The following is a 20,000-nucleotide window of genomic DNA, read 5'->3' as shown; positions in this document are numbered from 1 at the left end:
TATATATATATATATATATATATATATATATATATATATATACATTCATGCATATGTTTATTTGTGTGATATTCGTCAACTACATGTGTTCGCGTGTGTCATGTTTTCAATTTATTACTGTGAAGAATTTTCTTCACTCTTCTTCTTTTAATCTTATTTTTAGCTCTCTTCTACTAATACTATAGCTACCCCTTAAACATTCTCTCCTACATTCAATTTTCTTTAACGAAACATAGGGAGGACTAACCTAAACTTGTTGACAGTGGCGCACGCCATGCTCGTGACGTCACAGCGTAGATACGCACGTTAGAGGGCCTTAGTGTAACCACGGCGTATGTTGGTTCTTTCCTTAACTACATGGGTCGAGATTAAATTCCTAAACTGCACATTTTAAATAAATTCCAATACTGCTGAATTAATGCATCTTATATTTCTCAATACCAATTAAGGTTTGTTAATTTTAAGATGTATGCCCATCGTACCAGTCCATTGATAATTAATCATTTAAAATATTATTTTTAGCAAGCCAGAATAGGTATGATTATTGTATATATAACCTCCCTCAGAGCAGCAAGATTTATCTGAGTATTTAGTACAAAATCCTGCCTCCTCTGCACTCCTTGCAACAATATATTGCCCTGTCCTGAAGTCCCGATATGGCAACCCCGATGGATTACCGTGCGCATCAAGCTCCTCACCTGTCTGGAAAGGTGAAGCCAGGTGATCTCTTCGACCGTAGAGTCGACCCCATTCATCAAGAAGCTGTCGTGACCGAGTGACCGGCCCGGTCAGTAGTTAATCCGTGCACTTCTGGCTCACCCCCCCCCCCCTCTCTCTCCCAAAACGTGACTCACCAAGGAGTCCTGTGGCTGCCGGCTGGAGACTGTGAAGGAGCGGAACCTGGGAACCATATTACCAGAAAAAGGATTCTTGGGGTGGGCCAGAAAAGAGTGCAACGTGCCCATTAGTGCAACAATCAGGTCAACAGCCACCACGGGCATAGGACTAATCTTCAAAGGAGTGCAGGTACTACATCAATGGCCATTTAGTTTTCCCCCATTTTTTATTAGCTTAGACTAATTTTAACTTTATAGGGAACCTGGCTAATTACAATATTCGGACTGTGTGCGGTGGGATTGTGTGTATATATTTTTTTCTATACAATTTTTGCCTTTTGAGACTAACATAGTCTCTGGGTCACGTGTGCCACGTGCCAGACCCCATTTTGATTTTGATTATTGCAGACCGCGTGTCTAAACCATCATCTTTATAATTTTGAATTGCTTTTAATTTGCATTCTCTTTATTATTACATTTTTGTGATGTTAAGATGTCCGTTTTGTTTTAATGTAAATGTGAATAAATCAATATTAGGTTAATTAAACCTCTTTAGTATTTTTGCTCCCTCATTTATTTTAATGTGTGAAATGAATAATTGATCACGGGACAAAATACCCAATATTTGAAGAGTAAGTCTACAGGTGGTAACAGCGAGAAACTTTGCATTAATATATTTGCTTCGAAGGTAAAGATCCTTATCTTTATAAACTTTTAAACTACTTTACATCACTGCTCCCATTTTGGATTTTGTCTGATTACATTAACGTAAAATAACTGTCCAGCATTTCATTGGGGTAGCTGGGACGGAGCCGGAACAGAGCCTGAAAATGAGATGACTATAGACCTGACAAAGCTAGAGTAGGCCATAAATTTTTGTTAATCCTACGTGTGGAGTACTCCGGCCTCTGGACAGTAAATTTCACTTTTGTATTTGAGAGTGATGGTTTGTGAATTGTGACAGTAAAGTATTAGCAGGGTGTTTGTGCCCCGAGAGTAAGTGCTCATATCCTCCCCTGTTGAACTTTATGTAACTGTTATAAGGAGACTTTCCCGGACTAAGTTCCCACTCAGAACACATAACCATTAAAAAATTCTCCACACGAGTGGTCCTTCGAACCGGATCTTTTACCTTTGACTTGTGAAGCATTAACGTAATTAATCAGCTTGATTAAGCATATAGTAACTCGCTATATCACTTACCCACACGCACACAGCCAGTTTGTCGAATGTGTAAAGCCCAGACATTAATTGGGAAGAGAAATTGGTAATCAACAGGATCTTTTTGTATCGACCACGTGTTTAAGGAAAGAGCTACGTAACCAGGTTAATTTGTTGCTTGAATGTTCTCTACAGAAAGACTAGAATTTGTCGTAGGAACTTCACTTTGTCTCGGATCCGTTCACCCACGTGTGGCGGAATCCACTTATACCAGAAAGTTCTAAGCTACTTGAACTAAGGGTTTTTTGTTGTTCAGACGCCCGTGTTTACTGCTCAGCTAGAGCGCCGGTGTACTCGTCCTGTCAACTAATTTTGCTAGCTAAGCATCTAATTTGTAACATTTTGTACCTTGGTCTACCTTCCTTTGTGTCGTTTACCTTCCCTAACCAACATTAACTTTTCTAACTAACGTTTCCCGTATACCTAGCACATGTCCTTGTCCTAAAGAGCGAATTGGCATAACATAATTTTAAGTCTTCTTACGAGTAACGTAGAAACTTAATTTCAACCAAGTCCGTTTCATTCCACGTGTTTGTTCCGAGATGGCGGATCTTGTCTACAGCCCAAACTAAGGGTGCATAATTGTTTGCTACCGTAAGTGAATTACTTCGTGTAGTTCATTTAATTTCCTTTAGCGAGGAAATATTGTTTTTGTCCTTTAGCGAGGATATTTTTGTTTTACCTCCGCGTGAGGGAAATTTTATATTTGTTTAGCCTCCACGAGAGTGCTCTTTAAAGTCGCTGCCTTGTGCGCCAATCTACATTTTGAGTAGTTCAGTGGTCGTCTTTGTGCGCCCGTAATTGTGAAATCGTCACAACAGTGTCAGCCTCGACCTGTTATTTTAACTTTTAACTTGAATCTTTGCATTCATAAGCCCATGTGCTTTCTAATGTTCTACTTTTAAGTAAATTAATTAGTCATTATCGCCACGTGCGTATATAATTCATTTTAGTAAAGTGTTTAACGTCACATGACCTGGGCATCGTCTGCTTTGTTAGGCCCCAGTCAATTTGAATTTTAAAGTAATTTTGTTATTTACCTTTGTGTTGTCATTTAACCATTTTTTCTCATCATGAGTAAATTCAAATGTTCAATTATCAACCTTGTGAAATTGTAAAGTTTCATTTTTACATTCCTTTAAAATTCAGTTACCCTTTGTTTTGTTTTACGAATCCGTTCATCAAACGTAGTCATTCCAAGATGGCGGACTTCATGTTTAACGTAAACAACCCTCCACCGCCTAAGGCGGAAACGCTTAGCCCCGAGGAGATTAACGCTAGGCTTAAGGAACAGGAGTTGACGTTCACCTTTGTGTGTGAGGACGCAGACCTAGCACTTCATGCTCTTGCTTCTGTAGATTTTCCCAGCATGGGTTCAGAAGCCGTAAATCATTTTAAAAACCTTATTAGTAAAGTAAGAGATGAACTTTTTAATTACAAGACTTTTTGGAGACGTCATTACGACCATCCTATTGTTAAATTAAATTATCCCGTGCTTGCTGCCTGTTCGAGTAAAGTTGAAATTGCCTTTAATAGCCTCATGGCTCATCCCAATTTAACTATTAAAGCTAATCAGTCTAATTCTTTTTCAAAGGCGACACCTTCAGTGACACGTCCTGTTGTAACTGTTATTAACGATCCCCTAGTTGATCCCTTTAATGTCTTGGCAGTAAAGCACAATGTAATTAATTTTGCAACAACTCCCCAACCTGTTCAATCGTCACATTCCAATACTATGTTGCCAACACGGCATACGATTAGTGAGTTTGTGTCAGTCCCACGTGCTCCGTCCTCATCTCCGAACCTTAAGCCACCCGCGTTTGATCACCCTCAACCCCCTTTGTCTTTGTCGCCGGTGACAGTCTGTCCCGGAGAAAAACTCATTCACAGTCTTAATATGGACCCCCCAACTGGTAGCGCAAATACCACTCAACCTAACCGCGTGCTTGAAGGCCAGCAGAGGCCTACACCGGTAAAGTCAGTCATTAAAACCGTACCATCACATGGACCAGTGCTCACGTTGCCTGACTGTCCAGTTCTTAAGCCCGTAACTTACGCTCTAACCCGTGTTGATGCTAAAACATCCCCGTTAGGATTCGAAACCCGCTCTCAGAATAATGCGCGTGATCGCAAGGTTAAGACCTTAGCAGTCAGAAATGAACCTTGTGCACTGACGGCGGATTTAGCGAAGGTCACACATGTAGACCTAGCACCGGAGATTAGAGCCTGTCTACGATTCACCTTGCTTAAGGATAACGGTACATTGAACGCCATTCATTATTTTCATTCACTTTTATATGGCGCAACTGTAAGCATTTATTATTATTGCCAAGTCATTCAGCAGCATTTTTTTCAGCCAATCCCTTGCTTTAACTTCAAAGCGTGAATTTAATTTTTGCCTTGACAACTTGTCATGTTGCTATAATCCCCCTGACATCCTTCAGCTCGTGCTGAATATAAGCTTTGTTTTTAATGTTCACCTTGCAAACATTTCCCTTGAAGATGACATCCAAGACCTTAGTTGTCAGAAATACGATGTCCCCATGGACCTAGTTCGTCTCACTTTGTCATTCAAACTAGAGTCAGATAATTTTTCAAATTTTAACGCTGAGAATAAGGTAACTTTTCTCCCTTTGTCACTCGACGAATTCAAAGCTTTCATCACGATCATGCCAGTCACTTTATATGTAAAATCATTTCATGTAAAACGTTGGGTGTCAGACCGGGATTGGGATTCCCCCCCATAATTTTTAATTAACCATTGGCTGGACTTGTTGCTGAACTCGACCGTAATTGGCTTACGTTTTGTTTGCTCTATCCGTACCCCTAGGGTGGGAAGAATTGAGTATTTTTAATCGTTTAATTACCATTCCATCGTACGCTTAAAGTTAACACTGATTGTTTACTTATCTTAACGCTTCCGTGAAGCATTGCCTGCGTGGTTCAATATTCCCCAAATTCACGTGAAAGCATAACTTTGACTCGATTGATTTTAATTAACGCCAACAGCGTTTTGTTAACTTTAAACGGACGTTGATGTGAAGAACAACTTCACTCATCACTCAGCCAGTAAGCTTATCTCACTCATACTAACAATTAGTTGAATCACATTTGCCGGAACTAACCCCTCTCCCTTTTTTCTCCCCTTTATCCCCAGGGTGTGAAGAATTTTCTTCACTCTTCTTCTTTTAATCGTATTTTTAGCTCTCTTCTACTAATACTATAGCTACCCCTTAAACATTCTCTCCTACATTCAATTTTCTTTAACGAAACATAGGGAGGATTAACCTAAACTTGTTGACAGTGGCGCACGCCATGCTCGTGACGTCACAGCGTAGATACGCACGTTAGAGGGCCTTAGTGTAACCACGGCGTATGTTGGTTCTTTCCTTAACTACATGGGTCGAGATTAAATTCCTAAACTGCACATTTTAAATAAATTCCAATACTGCTGAATTAATGCATCTTATATTTCTCAATACCAATTAAGGTTTGTTAATTTTAAGATGTATGCCCATCGTACCAGTCCATTGCTAATTAATCATTTAAAATATTATTTTTAGCAAGCCAGAATAGGTATGATTATTGTATATATGACCTCCCTAAGAGCAGCAAGATTTATCTGAGTATTTAGTACAAAATCCTGCCTCCTCTGCACTCCTTGCAACAATATATTGCCCTGTCCTGAAGTCCCGATATGGCAACCCCAATGGATTACCGTGCGCATCAAGCTCCTCACCTGTCTGGAAAGGTGAATCCAGGTGATCTCTTCGACCGTAGAGTCGACCCCATTCATCAAGAAGCTGTCGTGACCGAGTGACCGGCCCGGTCAGTAGTTAATCCGTGCACTTCTGGCTCACCCCCCCCCTCTCTCTCCCAAAACGTGACTCACCAAGGAGTCCTGTGGCTGCCGGCTGGAGACTGTGAAGGAGCGGAACCTGGGAACCATATTACCAGAAAAAGGATTCTTGGGGTGGGCCAGAAAAGAGTGCAACGTGCCCATTAGTGCAACAATCAGGTCAACAGCCACCACGGGCATAGGACTAATCTTCAAAGGAGTGCAGGTACTACATCAATGGCCATTTAGTTTTCCCCCATTTTTTATTAGCTTAGACTAATTTTAACTTTATAGGGAACCTGGCTAATTACAATATTCGGACTGTGTGCGGTGGGATTGTGTGTATATATTTTTTTCTATACAATTTTTGCCTTTTGAGACTAAAATAGTCTCTGGGTCACGTGTGCCACGTGCCAGACCCCATTTTGATTTTGATTATTGCAGACCGCGTGTCTAAACCATCATCTTTATAATTTTGAATTGCTTTTAATTTGCATTCTCTTTATTATTCCATTTTTGTGATGTTAAGATGTCCGTTTTGTTTTAATGTAAATTTGTGAATAAATCAATATTAGGTTAATTAAACCTCTTTAGTATTTTTGCTCCCTCATTTATTTTAATGTGTGAAATGAATAATTGATCACGGGACAAAATACCCAATATTTGAAGAGTAAGTCTATAGGTGGTAACAGCGAGAAACTTTCCATTAATATATTTGCTTCGAAGGTAAAGATCCTTATCTTTATAAACTTTTAAACTACTTTACATCACTGCTCCCATTTTGGATTTTGTCTGATTACATTAACGTAAAATAACTGTCCAGCATTTCATTGGGGTAGCTGGGACGGAGCCAGAACAGAGCCTGAGAATGAGATGACTATAGACCTGACAAAGCTAGAGTAGGCCATAAATCTTTGTTAATCCTACGTGTGGAGTACTCCGGCCTCTGGACAGTAAATTTCACTTTTGTATTTGAGAGTGATGGTTTGTGAATTGTGACAGTAAAGTATTAGCAGGGTGTTTGTGCCCCGAGAGTAAGTGCTCATATCCTCCCCTGTTGAACTTTATGTAACTGTTATAAGGAGACTTTCCCGGACTAAGTTCCCACTCAGAACACATAACACTAAAAAATTCTCCACAATTACTGCGTATCAATAATGTAGTTTGTTACTATAATAGTGTTTGGTAGCCTAATGATGGATGGATTAACATAAGTTTGCACGGTATGCACTGGGGTCAAACGTTTTAAGTGGCTTGATTACCAATATTGGGGCTGCTCTCTCTAAAACTAAGCGAGTGACGAGTGACGTACGGGACAGTGAAACTATGATGCTGGGTACTAACATGATCCTTACGTGGCGGGAGTGGGGTGGGAGGGTGAGACTGTACAAGAGCTGTTGCCAGAGATGAAATGCATTTACCAAATGTAAATCTGAATGTTTAAAAGCATATTTTCAGCAAAAAAGTGGGGGGGCCCCTATAGCCCCCCCCCCCCCCCCCCCCCCCGCCCCCCTGCTTATAATTATGTTTGCATATAGTGCTAGAAGAGAAGAATGAAGTAGCCTACATGAAGAAAGAAAATATTTAAATGATAACAACTGGCTATTTGAGTTGGCCTTTTTAGTTGATGCTACCAGACGTGCCCATTATCTAGATTTAAAACTACAGGCAATGCACAAATTGATTCTGATAATATTAAGTTAAGTTGAATTTTTTCACCTCTCAGAAAGTGAGAATTCTAATCTTTTTTCGTAATGGTCATTTGACAATATATATTTGCGAAACTAAGTTATTGCAAGCGTAATTTGAAAGCCATTTTCACATTTTGGCTAAATAAGAACACAGCATACTCGCATTCATAAAACCATTTTCCTTTACAGATCAACAAACGACGATGATGCCTAATAACATACAAATGAAATTTATTGACTTGAAAAAACAATCGTTACTAAAAATTACATTTGATGAGCTTCCATGGGCCCCCTAAGGCTTCAGACATGAGTAATTTCCGTTGATCATTATCTTGCGAACATCTGCCACAACTGAGAACCATTATCGGAATGACGTGTAGATAGAGGCCATGACTGACAGGTTCAAATGGGAATAATTCTTTGCTGTTCTCATTTACAAATATATATATATATATATATATATATATATATATATATATATATATATATGTATATATATACATACTTATTTATATATATGTATATATATACATACATATATATATATATATATATATATATATATATATATATATATATATATATATATATATATATATATATATATATATATGATTTAAAGCTATACAGATAATCATATGCATATATACATACATGCACACATATATATGTGCATAATGCATATATATGCTTATATATGTATGTATATATACACCACAGACATTCTTTATATATATATATTATATATATGTAAATATATACATATATATACATATATATATATGTATATATATATATATATATATATATATATATATATATATATATATACATATACATATACATATATACATATACATATATATATATATATATATATATATATATATATATATATATATATATATGCCTATAAACTAATTTCGGAACAATCAAAGTTAAAATTGTCAGTGATACGTACATCGTATTTCTTAAAAAAATAAACCGTAAATACTTCATAACGATGGAACGTAAAGGCTACTAACCGAGCAATCCACAAAGTCCACAGGTCTCGGGGCAGTAGTTGATCATAAATAGATAGTTGTTCTCGCAAAACCCTTCGAATTTCCAGTTACCGCAATGTTCCAGCCGGTCTTTGCAGATGGGGTCTGTTGGGAGAGAAGACAAAGTGGCAAGATAATCCATGAAATATTCCATTATCACGTTGCTATATACAGAAGAGCCATTAAAAAAAAAAAAAAAAAAAAAACTAAGAGAGAACCATCATACAAACTTTAAACCAATACATTATTTTCTCATGAAGAGCAAATTGAACACATCCAACCGATATTAAATCTATAAAGATAAAATGAAAGCTATATTTACCAGCATCAGTATTAATGGAATTGAAGATCCCTCGAATACTCGCGTAAAAGAAGGTCAGTCTTTTAAAGACCGTATAAACATGCAGAGCGTGACCTTTCATTGAAGCTCTATTTACGCTGTTGCCCTTTTTTAAGTCAGAAGCCAGCCAGTTGTAGGACTCCAGGTAGCTGAAATATATGTGTTTACATATATATATATATATATATATATATATATATATATATATAATATATATATATATATATATATATATATATATATATATACATATACACACACACACACACACATATATATATATATATATATATATATATATATATATATATATATATATATATATATATATACATATACACACACACACACACACACATATATATATATATATATATATATATATATATATATATATATAAATAACGGATTTTGAGCGAAGCGAAAAATCTATTTTTGGGTGAGGTAGCCATGTCGCCCTGATGGAAGTTCCTAAAGGGTAGCTTCCAAGGGTATATTTGACTACAGTGATATTCCAAGAGAATTTTACCTTAAGGTATCCAGAATTTTATTCCTGAAGCGAATATCCCTAAATAAATCTAACAGGGATATCGCATAATATCAGAGGACGTATTCTTGACACGTCCCTTAGCTATCTTCACCCCGAACAGTATTAACGCTTCGAGGGGTTACAGTGACAAGAATCTGAAATGGGAATGAAAAGAGAGCCGCTCATAAGGAATCTCTCCTATTCCGTTTCCAGTGTGTATCTGATGAAGGCGGTAGCGCCCTCTTTATTCCTTGTAGCGATATACGAGGTGCTACAGATACTGTATTATAGGGAGGGCTCAATAAGCCCTTTTACAATAAAAGGAAAGGCGGGTCCATCAGGACGACATGGCTACCTCACCCAAAAATAGATTTTTCGCTTCGCTCAAAATACGTTTTTTGGGCTCAGGCCATGTCGTCCTGATGGAAGTTTACCAGAGCATTACTGTATCTGTGGATTCTCAACCGGTGCCGTACTCTCAAGAAAGTATTTTCCTGGTCCATCTAGACCTAGAGACCTATGATGTTACCGTCATACATCATTTCATCTAAGCATGAACTATGTTAGTGCTTCCTGGCCCCTACAGGGAGGAGTCGTACTAGACTCTGGAAAAAGTCTCGAGGAGTACATAATAACTATGGATGACAAAATGACAAGCTTGTATAGTGGTCTCGCCCTATACATTATAAAGCAAAGTTTGTATAAGAGTCACCAATGTCAGTATGAATTCCTGACATATCCCCCAATATGTTTACTCTTATTAACTATTGGATAACAGTTGTATCCGCATAGGAACAAATTTTGCATCTCTACCACCATCCCCTTAGGGTACAATGTCAACCTTTCCGAAGGAAGGGTTAAAGTGAGTGGATTTTTGCTTGAATCAGGGAACAATCTTAAAAGACATACTATGATAAAAATATCCATCTTTTAATCTTAATGCTCAGTACATTTCTAATAAAATGAGTGTGGGCGAATAAGACGCAGGGTTCACTATGAACTAGTTTATTAAGGTTTAAAAAACATACATATCAGATCAACATTTATAAAATTTATGAAATGTGGATGATATCCATTAAAGCATAAAGAAAACAGTCAACAGAAAATATTGTTTCGTCTAATAGGAAACAGATTTGCCACTACAATCAAATTATTAATAATAATGATACAGTCTGTATACTGTTTATATACACTAGTGTAAGAAACGCTTGGCACAAGTGTCCGTATCATGCTATAGTTCACCAACGTCAATGGAACAGTTCGTAAGGACACTTTCGTGGCCTATCGCTCAGTGTGTAGTAACATACAGTGACTGCACACCCACCCTCTTAATTAATCCTCCCAAATTAATTAAACTGTTCCTCGCAGATTTAAAACAGAAGGTTAAAGGATTCTACCTGCTGCTACCACAGACTTCTTGAGTTGCTCCACTTGCTTCGCATAGTGCATAAAGAACACCTTGGATGACTACCAGCCGGTGTACGAGCAAAGATGTTCAAAGTCCATATAAATAAAGAAATTTTATGGAAGAAGCAACTCTTCTCGGATCATGACTAGCGGGTGTACTGTCAGGATTCGTTTTGCGAATAACACAGGTGAGTTTCGCCCTTAGTTATAGATAACTTTGAACCCGAGGTTTCTCCTCTGAACAGCTGTCCTCCCATAAAGTCTGAAGTTCTATGAAGATAGACCTTTAGGCACTCCACTGGACATAGAGATGCATCTTCTCTCAGAGGGCAGATTCTCTAAGGACCCCACCTGTTGGTGGGTAGCTTGTTCATGGTAAGAAACGTTGGGTCTGGAAATAGATTCAGTTCTCCCTCCAAGAACTGGACGTGGCCTTCCTCTCCAGAGAGAACCGCCGTTTCACTTACTCTGGCCCCCAAAGCGAGTACAAACAGAAATAGGACTTTTACTTCAAAACCTTCTAAGCACTCTAACAATAGTAATGTGTCGGCTGCTCATGAAGGTGAGTGAATAATGATGAATAGGAATCTGTCGAGATTTCTATTGGTTTCTTCGCCTTGACAGAGGATATCTGCTTCTTCCCTGAAGCCTCATAATCTTCTGGTTCCCTTCAAAAATCTAGACTTTTGACACCGAATCTTTTTCCTCCTCACTAAGGGGAGAAAATCATGAGATGTAGGTTCCTGGTTTTCTGTGATGAAGCGAAGACAGTCGACTTCTGTACTCGCTGAGACAGGGATAGATCCGGTAGTGGTACGAATTTTAGTCGTAGTTCCAATGCCAGAGGGAACCACAAGCTATTTGGCCACTTGTGGGCCACTATTGCCGCCTTCCCTTTGAAGGATCTCAGTTTGTCAAGGACCTTCAAAAGGAGGTTGTGCGGAGGGAACAGATAAATACTGGACCATCTGTTTCAGTCTAGGGACATAGCGTCCACTGCCTCCGCTAGCGGATCCTCGTATGGGGACACATAACGATCTATTTTCTTGTTGTCTTTCGTCGCAAAGAGGTCTATATGCAGCTCCGGGACTTGACTCGAGATGAAGGAGAACAATCCTGCGTCTAGGGACCATTCTGACTCTATTGGTGTAAACCTGGATAGAGCGTCCGCTGTCACATTGCGGAACCCTTGAATGTGAACTGCTGACAGGTGCCATTTCTTCCTTTCTGCCAAACAGAATATGGCCAACATCACTTGATTGATTTGAGGTGACCTCGACCCTTGTCGATTCAGGCATCTCACTATCACCTCGCTGTCTAGAACCAGTCTTATGTGGGTCGAGTGGCGAGGAGATACTTTCTTTAGTGTCAGAAGTACTGTCATGGCTTCTAGAAAATTGATGTGAAATGACTTGAAAAGATTGGACCAAGCTCCTTGGACTCTCTTCTGATGAGAGTGACCTCCCCAGCCTTCCTTTGAAGCGTCTGTGTGGATAGATACTGACGGGGGAGGAGGTTGAAGAAGTATTGATTTCTTCAATTGCTTGGCATTGGACCACAGCTTGAGAAGCGTTCGCAGTCGAGTCGGAAGTGGTCTTATTAGATCTCTTCACGCGTTTGATGCGTATTTTCTCCAGACTCCTGTTGCATCCTTTGGCTGTGCTCTTAGCACTGGATCTGTTATCGAAGCAAACTGTAGAGAGCCCAGCACTCTCTCCTGTTCGCGTCTTGATATCCATTTGGATTTCAACAGTCTCTTGACAGATCCTGCTATCTCTTTCCTCTTCTTCCCAGGAATGGAAAGTCGATGTGACTCCAAATTCCAGTGGATTCCCAACCACTGAAATTTTTGAGCTGGAGAAAGTCGAGACTTTTTGATGTTGATCTTGAATCCCAGATGTTCCAGGAACTGGATCACTATCTTAGAAGCTTGCATGCATTCTGTCCTGGATGCTGCCCACACCAGCCAGTCGTCCAAGTAGGCTACTACTTGGACCCTCTTTAGGCGTAATTGATGGACGGCTGCGTTCGCGAGCTTCGTGAAAATCCTTGGGGCTATGTTTAGCTCGAAAGGCATGGCTCTGAAGGCATAAAGTTTTCTATGTAACTTGAAGCCTAGGTAGGAGAGGTGACGATTAATTGGAACGTGCCAATAAGCATCAGACAAGTCTTTAGAGACAGTATATGCCCTTTTGGGCAGTAGGGTCCTTATGTGTTGAAGTGTGAGCATTCTGAACTTGTAGTTCACTATGAACTTGTTGAGTGGCGACAAGTCTAGAATGACTCTGAGTTTTTCTGAGTCCTTCTTTGGAACACAAAACAGCCTTCCTTGGAATTTGATGGACTTAACTTTCCGGATTACTCTTGTCTAAGAGCTCTCGGACATATTCTTCCAGAACGGGGGTTGAGTGTTGGGAGAATTGAGGAAATTGAGGTGGAGGACTGCTCCAGCTCCAACCTAGTCCATTCTTCATTAGGTTGTGGGCCCAGGGATCGAAGGTCCAGCGATCCCTAAATAGCTGTAGTCTCCCTCCTACTGGAAGCATCTCACTTCTGCTGTTGTGGACCTGAGGCCTTGCCTCCTTAACCGCGTCCTCCCCTGGATCCCCTTCCCCTTGAAGGGCGTCTAGAAGAACCTCTGGCTGTTCCTCTAGCCTTCGAACGAAAGGAAGAAGTCTGCCTTTCGAAGGCTGGGTTAAAAACTAGCGAATGAGTCGCCACTTGTTGAGGTACCAGCTGGTACGTGGTTGGAGGTTGTGCCATTATCTGAGGCACCGCGGTCACAGGGAGTTGTTGTTGTTGTTGCTGTCGGTAGGGTATAGCCGGCCGAGAGGATGGCCTAGGCCTTTTTGTCTTCCTCTTGGGTTGGGGACCCTCATCCGAAGAAGACATTCTCTTAAGATCTAAGCCCCACTTTTTTGAGAAGGTTCCTATTCTCTGTGGCGGCCTTGTCTACTACCTCTTTAACCACTTCGTTGGGAAAGAGGTCTTTATCCCAGATACGAGAGGAGATCAGTTTCCTCGGTTCGTGCCTCACCACAGCCGAGGCGAACACGAACTCTCTACAGGCTCTCCTAGCTTTAATAAAGCTATAGAGATCCTTCGTAACTGTGGCCAGATGAGTTTTGGCCACTATCATGAACATGTCCTGGATCTTGGGGTCACTTGCCATCGTTTCTAATGTCGTTTGCAACGACATCGATGCCACAAGTCTTTCCTTTGTCTCTTGCTCTCTGCGCAAGAGAACCTCCGACAGTTTTGGAAGTTCCTCACCAAACTGACATTCAGCAATATCAGCTTCCAGCTTCCCGACAGAGAAGGTAAGGTGTACGTCCTTCCAGTCTTCTTGGTCCAAGGGCAAGGTCAGAGATAACGGCTTGCACTCCTCCAAGGAGGGGCATGGTTTCCCTGCCTCCACCGCTTTTAGGGCTGCCTTATATCCCTTTTCCAAGAAGGGAAAGGCTCTGGTAGGAGAGGCCACAAAGGAAGGAAGCTTCTTACTCAAGGCTGGCACCTTTGAGTTCGTGAAGCCCCTCTCTTTCATCGAGCTTGCTAGTAACGCCTGAGCTTTACTATGGTAAAAAACTATGACCTCCTTCGGCTCCGTCTCCTCCTTTGAGGCTGGCTCCTTCCTAAGGCGTACATAGCAGTCCGGGTAAGAATCTTTGTTGGGCCAAAATTCCACCTCTTCCAGGGGAATTGCTCCCAACTTTTCCAATATCACGATCTTCCCGATTGTCATTGGCATGTGTTCGGCATACCCCCAAGGATTGGTACCCGAGCACAAAGGAACATCCTTCACGTTGAGTCGCTTCTGGGGCCCACGTGATGCTGCAAGTCTACGTATCTCCAGTTTCATTGCAGCTTCCTTCTCATCGTTCTTCTTTTGAATTTGTTGGATCATCTCAACAATAGAAGAAAGAGTCCTTCCCAGTTCATCTGGGATAGCAGACGATGTAGAGGGAACAGGTTCTGGGTCCGGAACCGATGTAACTGACACCTCGTCGATTTCTTCCTCTTCTACTTGAGGAGCCTGGGACAGCTCCTCCTCCTGACCTTCTCCTAGAAGGTCCTTCTCTGTGGAATCCGACACCTCCGACATTTTATCGTCCAATTGGATGTCTTGAAGGGCGGCCGAGACTTCAGAATCTACCGAATTCTGGGCAGTTGGTATCTCCACCTGAGGCTGAGGAATGACTGCATTAGCCGATGCTTTAGGGAAAAGGTAGGCCCTCATCTTCTCATTTGGAAGGTAGGGGCCTGAGGTGTTTTTCTGAAAACCCCTCACCCAGGATCGTAACTTTTCCCTGGCAGCATCCCTTGACTCATGCGACTTGGGGTTGTCAAAAGCCTCGGTAATCAGGTTAGAACATACTGTACAAACCTGAGGGTTCCAATACCGGAGATCACCTCTGGAGGCTGCGCATGCTGCGTGCCTCCTGCAAAACTGATGTCCACAGAAGGTCTTACTGCGGACATTACAAAACACACTCCCGCACTTCAGATGGTTCTCCTGTAAAGAGAAGAAAAATCCATGAGTATCAAGAGAAGGCTTTCCACTTATATTAGAACATGTAGCTTACACAGTAAAGCTAAAAGAAAGAAGGAAAGACACATACTTGTATTTCCTGTCCAGCCAATTGCTGTAACCTCCCAAGATATTAAAACTAAGGTTAATTCTATTCTAGAATACCTTATGTAATTTCCTAAACGGAAATTTAAGGTGTAGTTCACACCTTGAAATAGTTTTAATATACGGGATAGAATGAATACAGAAAGAACTCACTTTCTATATATTGTACGGTCTCAACAAAAGGCTGTACGAGATAACATTAAGTATGTTGGAAGAACTTTAGTGTTACCACAAACTCTGTACTGTAGTTTTATTAATGCAGTGTGTACTACACAACAAAAATAGTAACTACTGTACATCGCATGCTGTTGTGCCGGCCAGCACGCGCCGGCACGTGCCGGCCGGCATTTACCCCTGTATAGTTCAAAGGAAAACCTTTAACTAATAGGCAGCAGGTCACTGGTTCGCAAATGTGTGCTGGCTGGCAATGATTGCCGGCCGGCAGCTGAAAACACTAACACCCAGCTGCCGGCCGCTAATCGTAGTGGCCAACAGATTTCGGGATGTGTTCCCACTGCCGGCAGGCTAAGGTAGCAATACCCATGCCTGCCGGCAGTGGCTAAGAACCAGAGAACCTCCACCTGCCCGGCTGCCGGCTGTAAAGCCGGCAGCCGGGCTAGGGGTACACTAGTCAGAGAAACAGTATGGATGTAAGGTTATAAGGCGGCATTGCCATACGACCTTCCATCAAGAAAGAGTGAACATATGGAAGGGGAGAATGTAGCATTCAGGCTTCCAAGGAATCCATAGCCTGCCGGACTCTACCGGCGGACATGGAAGGGAGACCAAGGGAGGTCTGGGGTTCACTCTGCAAAAGAGAGGGTCTGTGCCAGCCGACACGTATTTGCCGGCCGGCAGAGAGCAGAGCCGGTCCTCCATCCTAACCTACTCTAGGTACGGAAGTAGGACTGCGGCCAAAGATGCAATGGCTAGGCCATCACTAAAAAAGAGAAAAGGGGGGGAAGGGATAAGGGTCCTGTAAACTTCGTTCTAGCAAGAGACACACTCAGCAGTTAGGGAAGCTCATCCTAACCTAGAGTTGTCTATTAGGGAGGAAAACTGGCAATACTTGCTATCCTCCTCCCAACCAGAACAAAGTTAGGTGAAGATATTTCGTTAGGCAACGGAGAAAACTCATTCTCCAGCCCGAGAAAAACAACACTGGACAGTCTGCTAGACCACTAGAAGAAGGCATCATCTCGTACAGAATCCTTCAGACGTGGACTAGGGAAGCAAAGCTTTCTGTGTCTGCACCTAACCTAGCAAAGGAAACTCATTATCTATGCTAGGAAGAAGCAGACCACAGACTAGAAACTCTGATGTTTTGCCCCAACCCAAAAAACCAGTCACTCTGGTTATCAGGTCAGGACAGACATATCCTAGTATAGTTATACCTGAATATTATTCAGATAGAACCACTAGGATTAAGCCTAAGGCTTACTCAGAGGGAGAGAGGGATTGAACTTAGTCTCCGGAGGAGAAAAGAACAATTGGGGATGTGCGAAAGTATACTACAGTACCATACGCTACTAGCCTAGGTGCGGTGAGAATCGATTACCTAAATCACCGAAACTCTCTCGTATACCATCTTGGAAAGAAAATTCAACAATATCTTACATGTATAAAATATTTGCCTATAGCTTCAATAACATAACACTCGGAAAAAACTTATATCATGCATGAAAGTACTAGGGCCAGACGCCTAGGCTACTAAGCCTCGCGAAGGGCAAGATCGGTTACCTAAATCGCCGAACTAAACTAACGGCATCATATAAGCATTCCTAGAGGAGCTAAATAGCTAGATTATTAAAGCATAAAAAACTGGGAACGTCGCTCTAGCTAACTAAATGACCCATAAATAGCGAGCGACAGCATCCACGATGTCTCCGGTAGGCAACAGCTCTTGTTTACGTTAATATCACTTTTGTTTTAATTCAAAACGACAAGAGCTTACATTTATACAAAGTAAAGATAATACTCAACTTTCTAGAGGCAGAAGAGGCCGGAGAAGGTATCATAATGTTGAATTATATCCAAAATAACGAGAGAACACAAGGGAAAACACCGAGTAGTAGAGCTACACGAAAAGGAATAAAGAGGGCGCTACCGCCTTCATCAGATACACACTGGAAACGGAATAGGAGATTCCTTATGAGCGGCTCTCTTTACATTCTCGTTTCAGATTCTTGTCACTGTAACCCCTCGAAGCGTTAATACTGTTCAGGGTGAAGATAGCTATGTGACGTGTCAAGAATACGTCCTCTAATATTATGCGATATCCCAGTTAGATTTATTTAGGGATATTCGCTCCAGGAGCTACAATTCTGGATACCTTAAGGTAAAATTCTCTGGGAATATCACTGTAGTCAAATATACCCTAGGAAGCTACCCTCTAGGAACTTCCATCAGGACGACATGGCCTGAGCCCAAAAAAATAAATATATATATATATATATATATATATATATATATATATATATATATATATATATATATATATATATATATATATATATATACCTAAAGTGTTTAACACAGCCATGCATATATATATATATATATATACATATACATATATATATATATATATATATATATATATATATATATATAAATATATATAGTGTATGTATGTATGTATGTATGGACTACAAACTCTACTCATAAATGTGTAGTAAGAATGCTGTACATGTCTATGTGAGGGCCATAAAAATCTCTTTAACTTTTCACATCCACCTCTTTCTATAATATTTCGTCAGTGCAAAGGCCAAACGCCGGTATAGAAGATAATGAAAAATCTGTTATTTCCAGTGGTAGAATTCGAACCGCTAATGGATGTTTAATCCTCACAAGTCACACATTGAAATAGAAATGTGTAACAAAATGTATAATAGGCACCAAGGTCGTTGGAAATACGAAGCATAAAGACCAACTAGTTTCCTGACAGAGAATTAGAGAAGAAGGCTATACAATTCTATGGGAGACGAACGTCAGTACAGGCAGTCATCACTCGAATGTGCGCATGGTGATGAATCATATTTTATTCGGTAATCATAATTGCTTCTGAAATGTTAAAACTAGATTTTGTTATGACTCCAAGTTGCAATGTATGTAACGTCTAAATACAAAGTCATGAATAGTAATATGAAAATCATAGGATCGATTTAAAATTAATAACCAATATCATAGATATTAAAACAGTATTCTATATTAGAAACTAAACGTATCATATATTGATGAATAAAGATGACTTTTCTTATATTTCATTTGGCCGTCGAAACAAACAAGAGACAATGTGAAGCTAATCTTGCATTCTTATTAAAAGCATCGTATGTTTCACTTTCTAAAAATTTATGATTAATCTGTTCTTTCAGTTCATGAAACCAAGATGGCTTTCACACAGCTTACGGTAGTAGACTTACAAGATGACAATGACGCCATCTTGGAATGGACAGAATAGTTACAATTAAGAATAAAACCTGCTTACAATTTGATTTTCTCTCGTCCCTACCTTTTCACTTGTTCATTACAAGATGGAATCATCTCCAGCGTCTCTCCTACGATCTTGTCAAAGGTAAATAACTTTTCGATCATTAGAATTGAGGTAAAAATGTTTTCCCTCTTCTTCTTCATCGCGCCATCGTTTGGTTGCATGGCACAGAACTTTGAATATAACAGCAGAACAAGAAATCCTGTCGAAGAAAATTAACTTTAGTGATGGTTAAAACTAGATGAACGATGTTTAAATTTCAATTCAGTTTTTGCACGTATTCACATTTACACAAAAAGCTAATTTTATGCATCTAATGTCATGCACATACAGACATATATATATATATATATATATATATATATATATATATATATATATATATATATATATATATATATATATATACATACATACTACCGCTAGAGAGTTATGGGGTCCTTTGACTGGCCAGACATTACTACTTTGGATCCTTCTCCCCGGTTACGGTACACTTTCCCTTTGCCTATACATTAATGAATAGTCTGGCATATTCTTTACAGATTCTCCTCTGTCCTCATACACCTGACTACAACGAGATTACCAAACAATTTTTCTTCACCCCAAGGGTTAACTACTGTACTGTGATTGTTCAGGGTAGAAGAGACTCTTTAGCTATGGTAAGCAGCTCTTCTAGGAGAAGGACACTCCAAAATCAAATCATGGTTTTCTAGTCATGGGTAGTGCCATAGTTCTCTTGCTTGAGGGTACACTCGGGCACGCTGTTCTGCCTTGTTTCTCTCCCTCTGGTTTTGTTAAAGTTTGTTTTAGTTTACATAGCAGATATTTATTTTAATGTTGTTATTCTTCTTAAAATTTTAGTTTCCCTTATTTCCTTTCCTCACTAGGCTATTTTCCCTGTTGGGGCCCCTGGGCTTATAGCATCCTGCTTTTCCAACTAGGGTTGTAGCTTAGCAAGTAATGATGATGATG

The 20,000-nt window shown here is 40.2% G+C and overlaps 1 protein-coding gene across 2 annotated transcripts in view; it reads right to left on the bottom strand.

The window, feature by feature from the left end:
• LOC137657046 (prolyl 4-hydroxylase subunit alpha-1-like) overlaps window positions 1-20,000 on the bottom strand; it is a 107,769-nt gene that overhangs the window by 26,653 nt on the left and 61,116 nt on the right. For both annotated transcript variants that reach the window (XM_068391407.1, XM_068391406.1), the window contains exons 2-4: window positions 19,050-19,230; window positions 8,952-9,118; window positions 8,612-8,734 (exon numbers count right to left, since the gene is read on the bottom strand). In XM_068391407.1, the coding sequence (XP_068247508.1) occupies window positions 8,612-8,734; window positions 8,952-9,118; window positions 19,050-19,192 (433 nt within the window). In that variant the 5' untranslated portion in view covers window positions 19,193-19,230. The remainder of the gene's footprint in view (window positions 1-8,611; window positions 8,735-8,951; window positions 9,119-19,049; window positions 19,231-20,000) is intronic.

This window comes from Palaemon carinicauda, chromosome 18 (genome assembly GCF_036898095.1).
Source record: "Palaemon carinicauda isolate YSFRI2023 chromosome 18, ASM3689809v2, whole genome shotgun sequence".
Classification (NCBI taxonomy): Eukaryota; Metazoa; Arthropoda; class Malacostraca; order Decapoda; family Palaemonidae; genus Palaemon; species Palaemon carinicauda.
The sequence above is the reverse complement of the archived record's forward strand: the minus strand, read 5'-3'. Positions and strand labels throughout refer to the sequence as shown.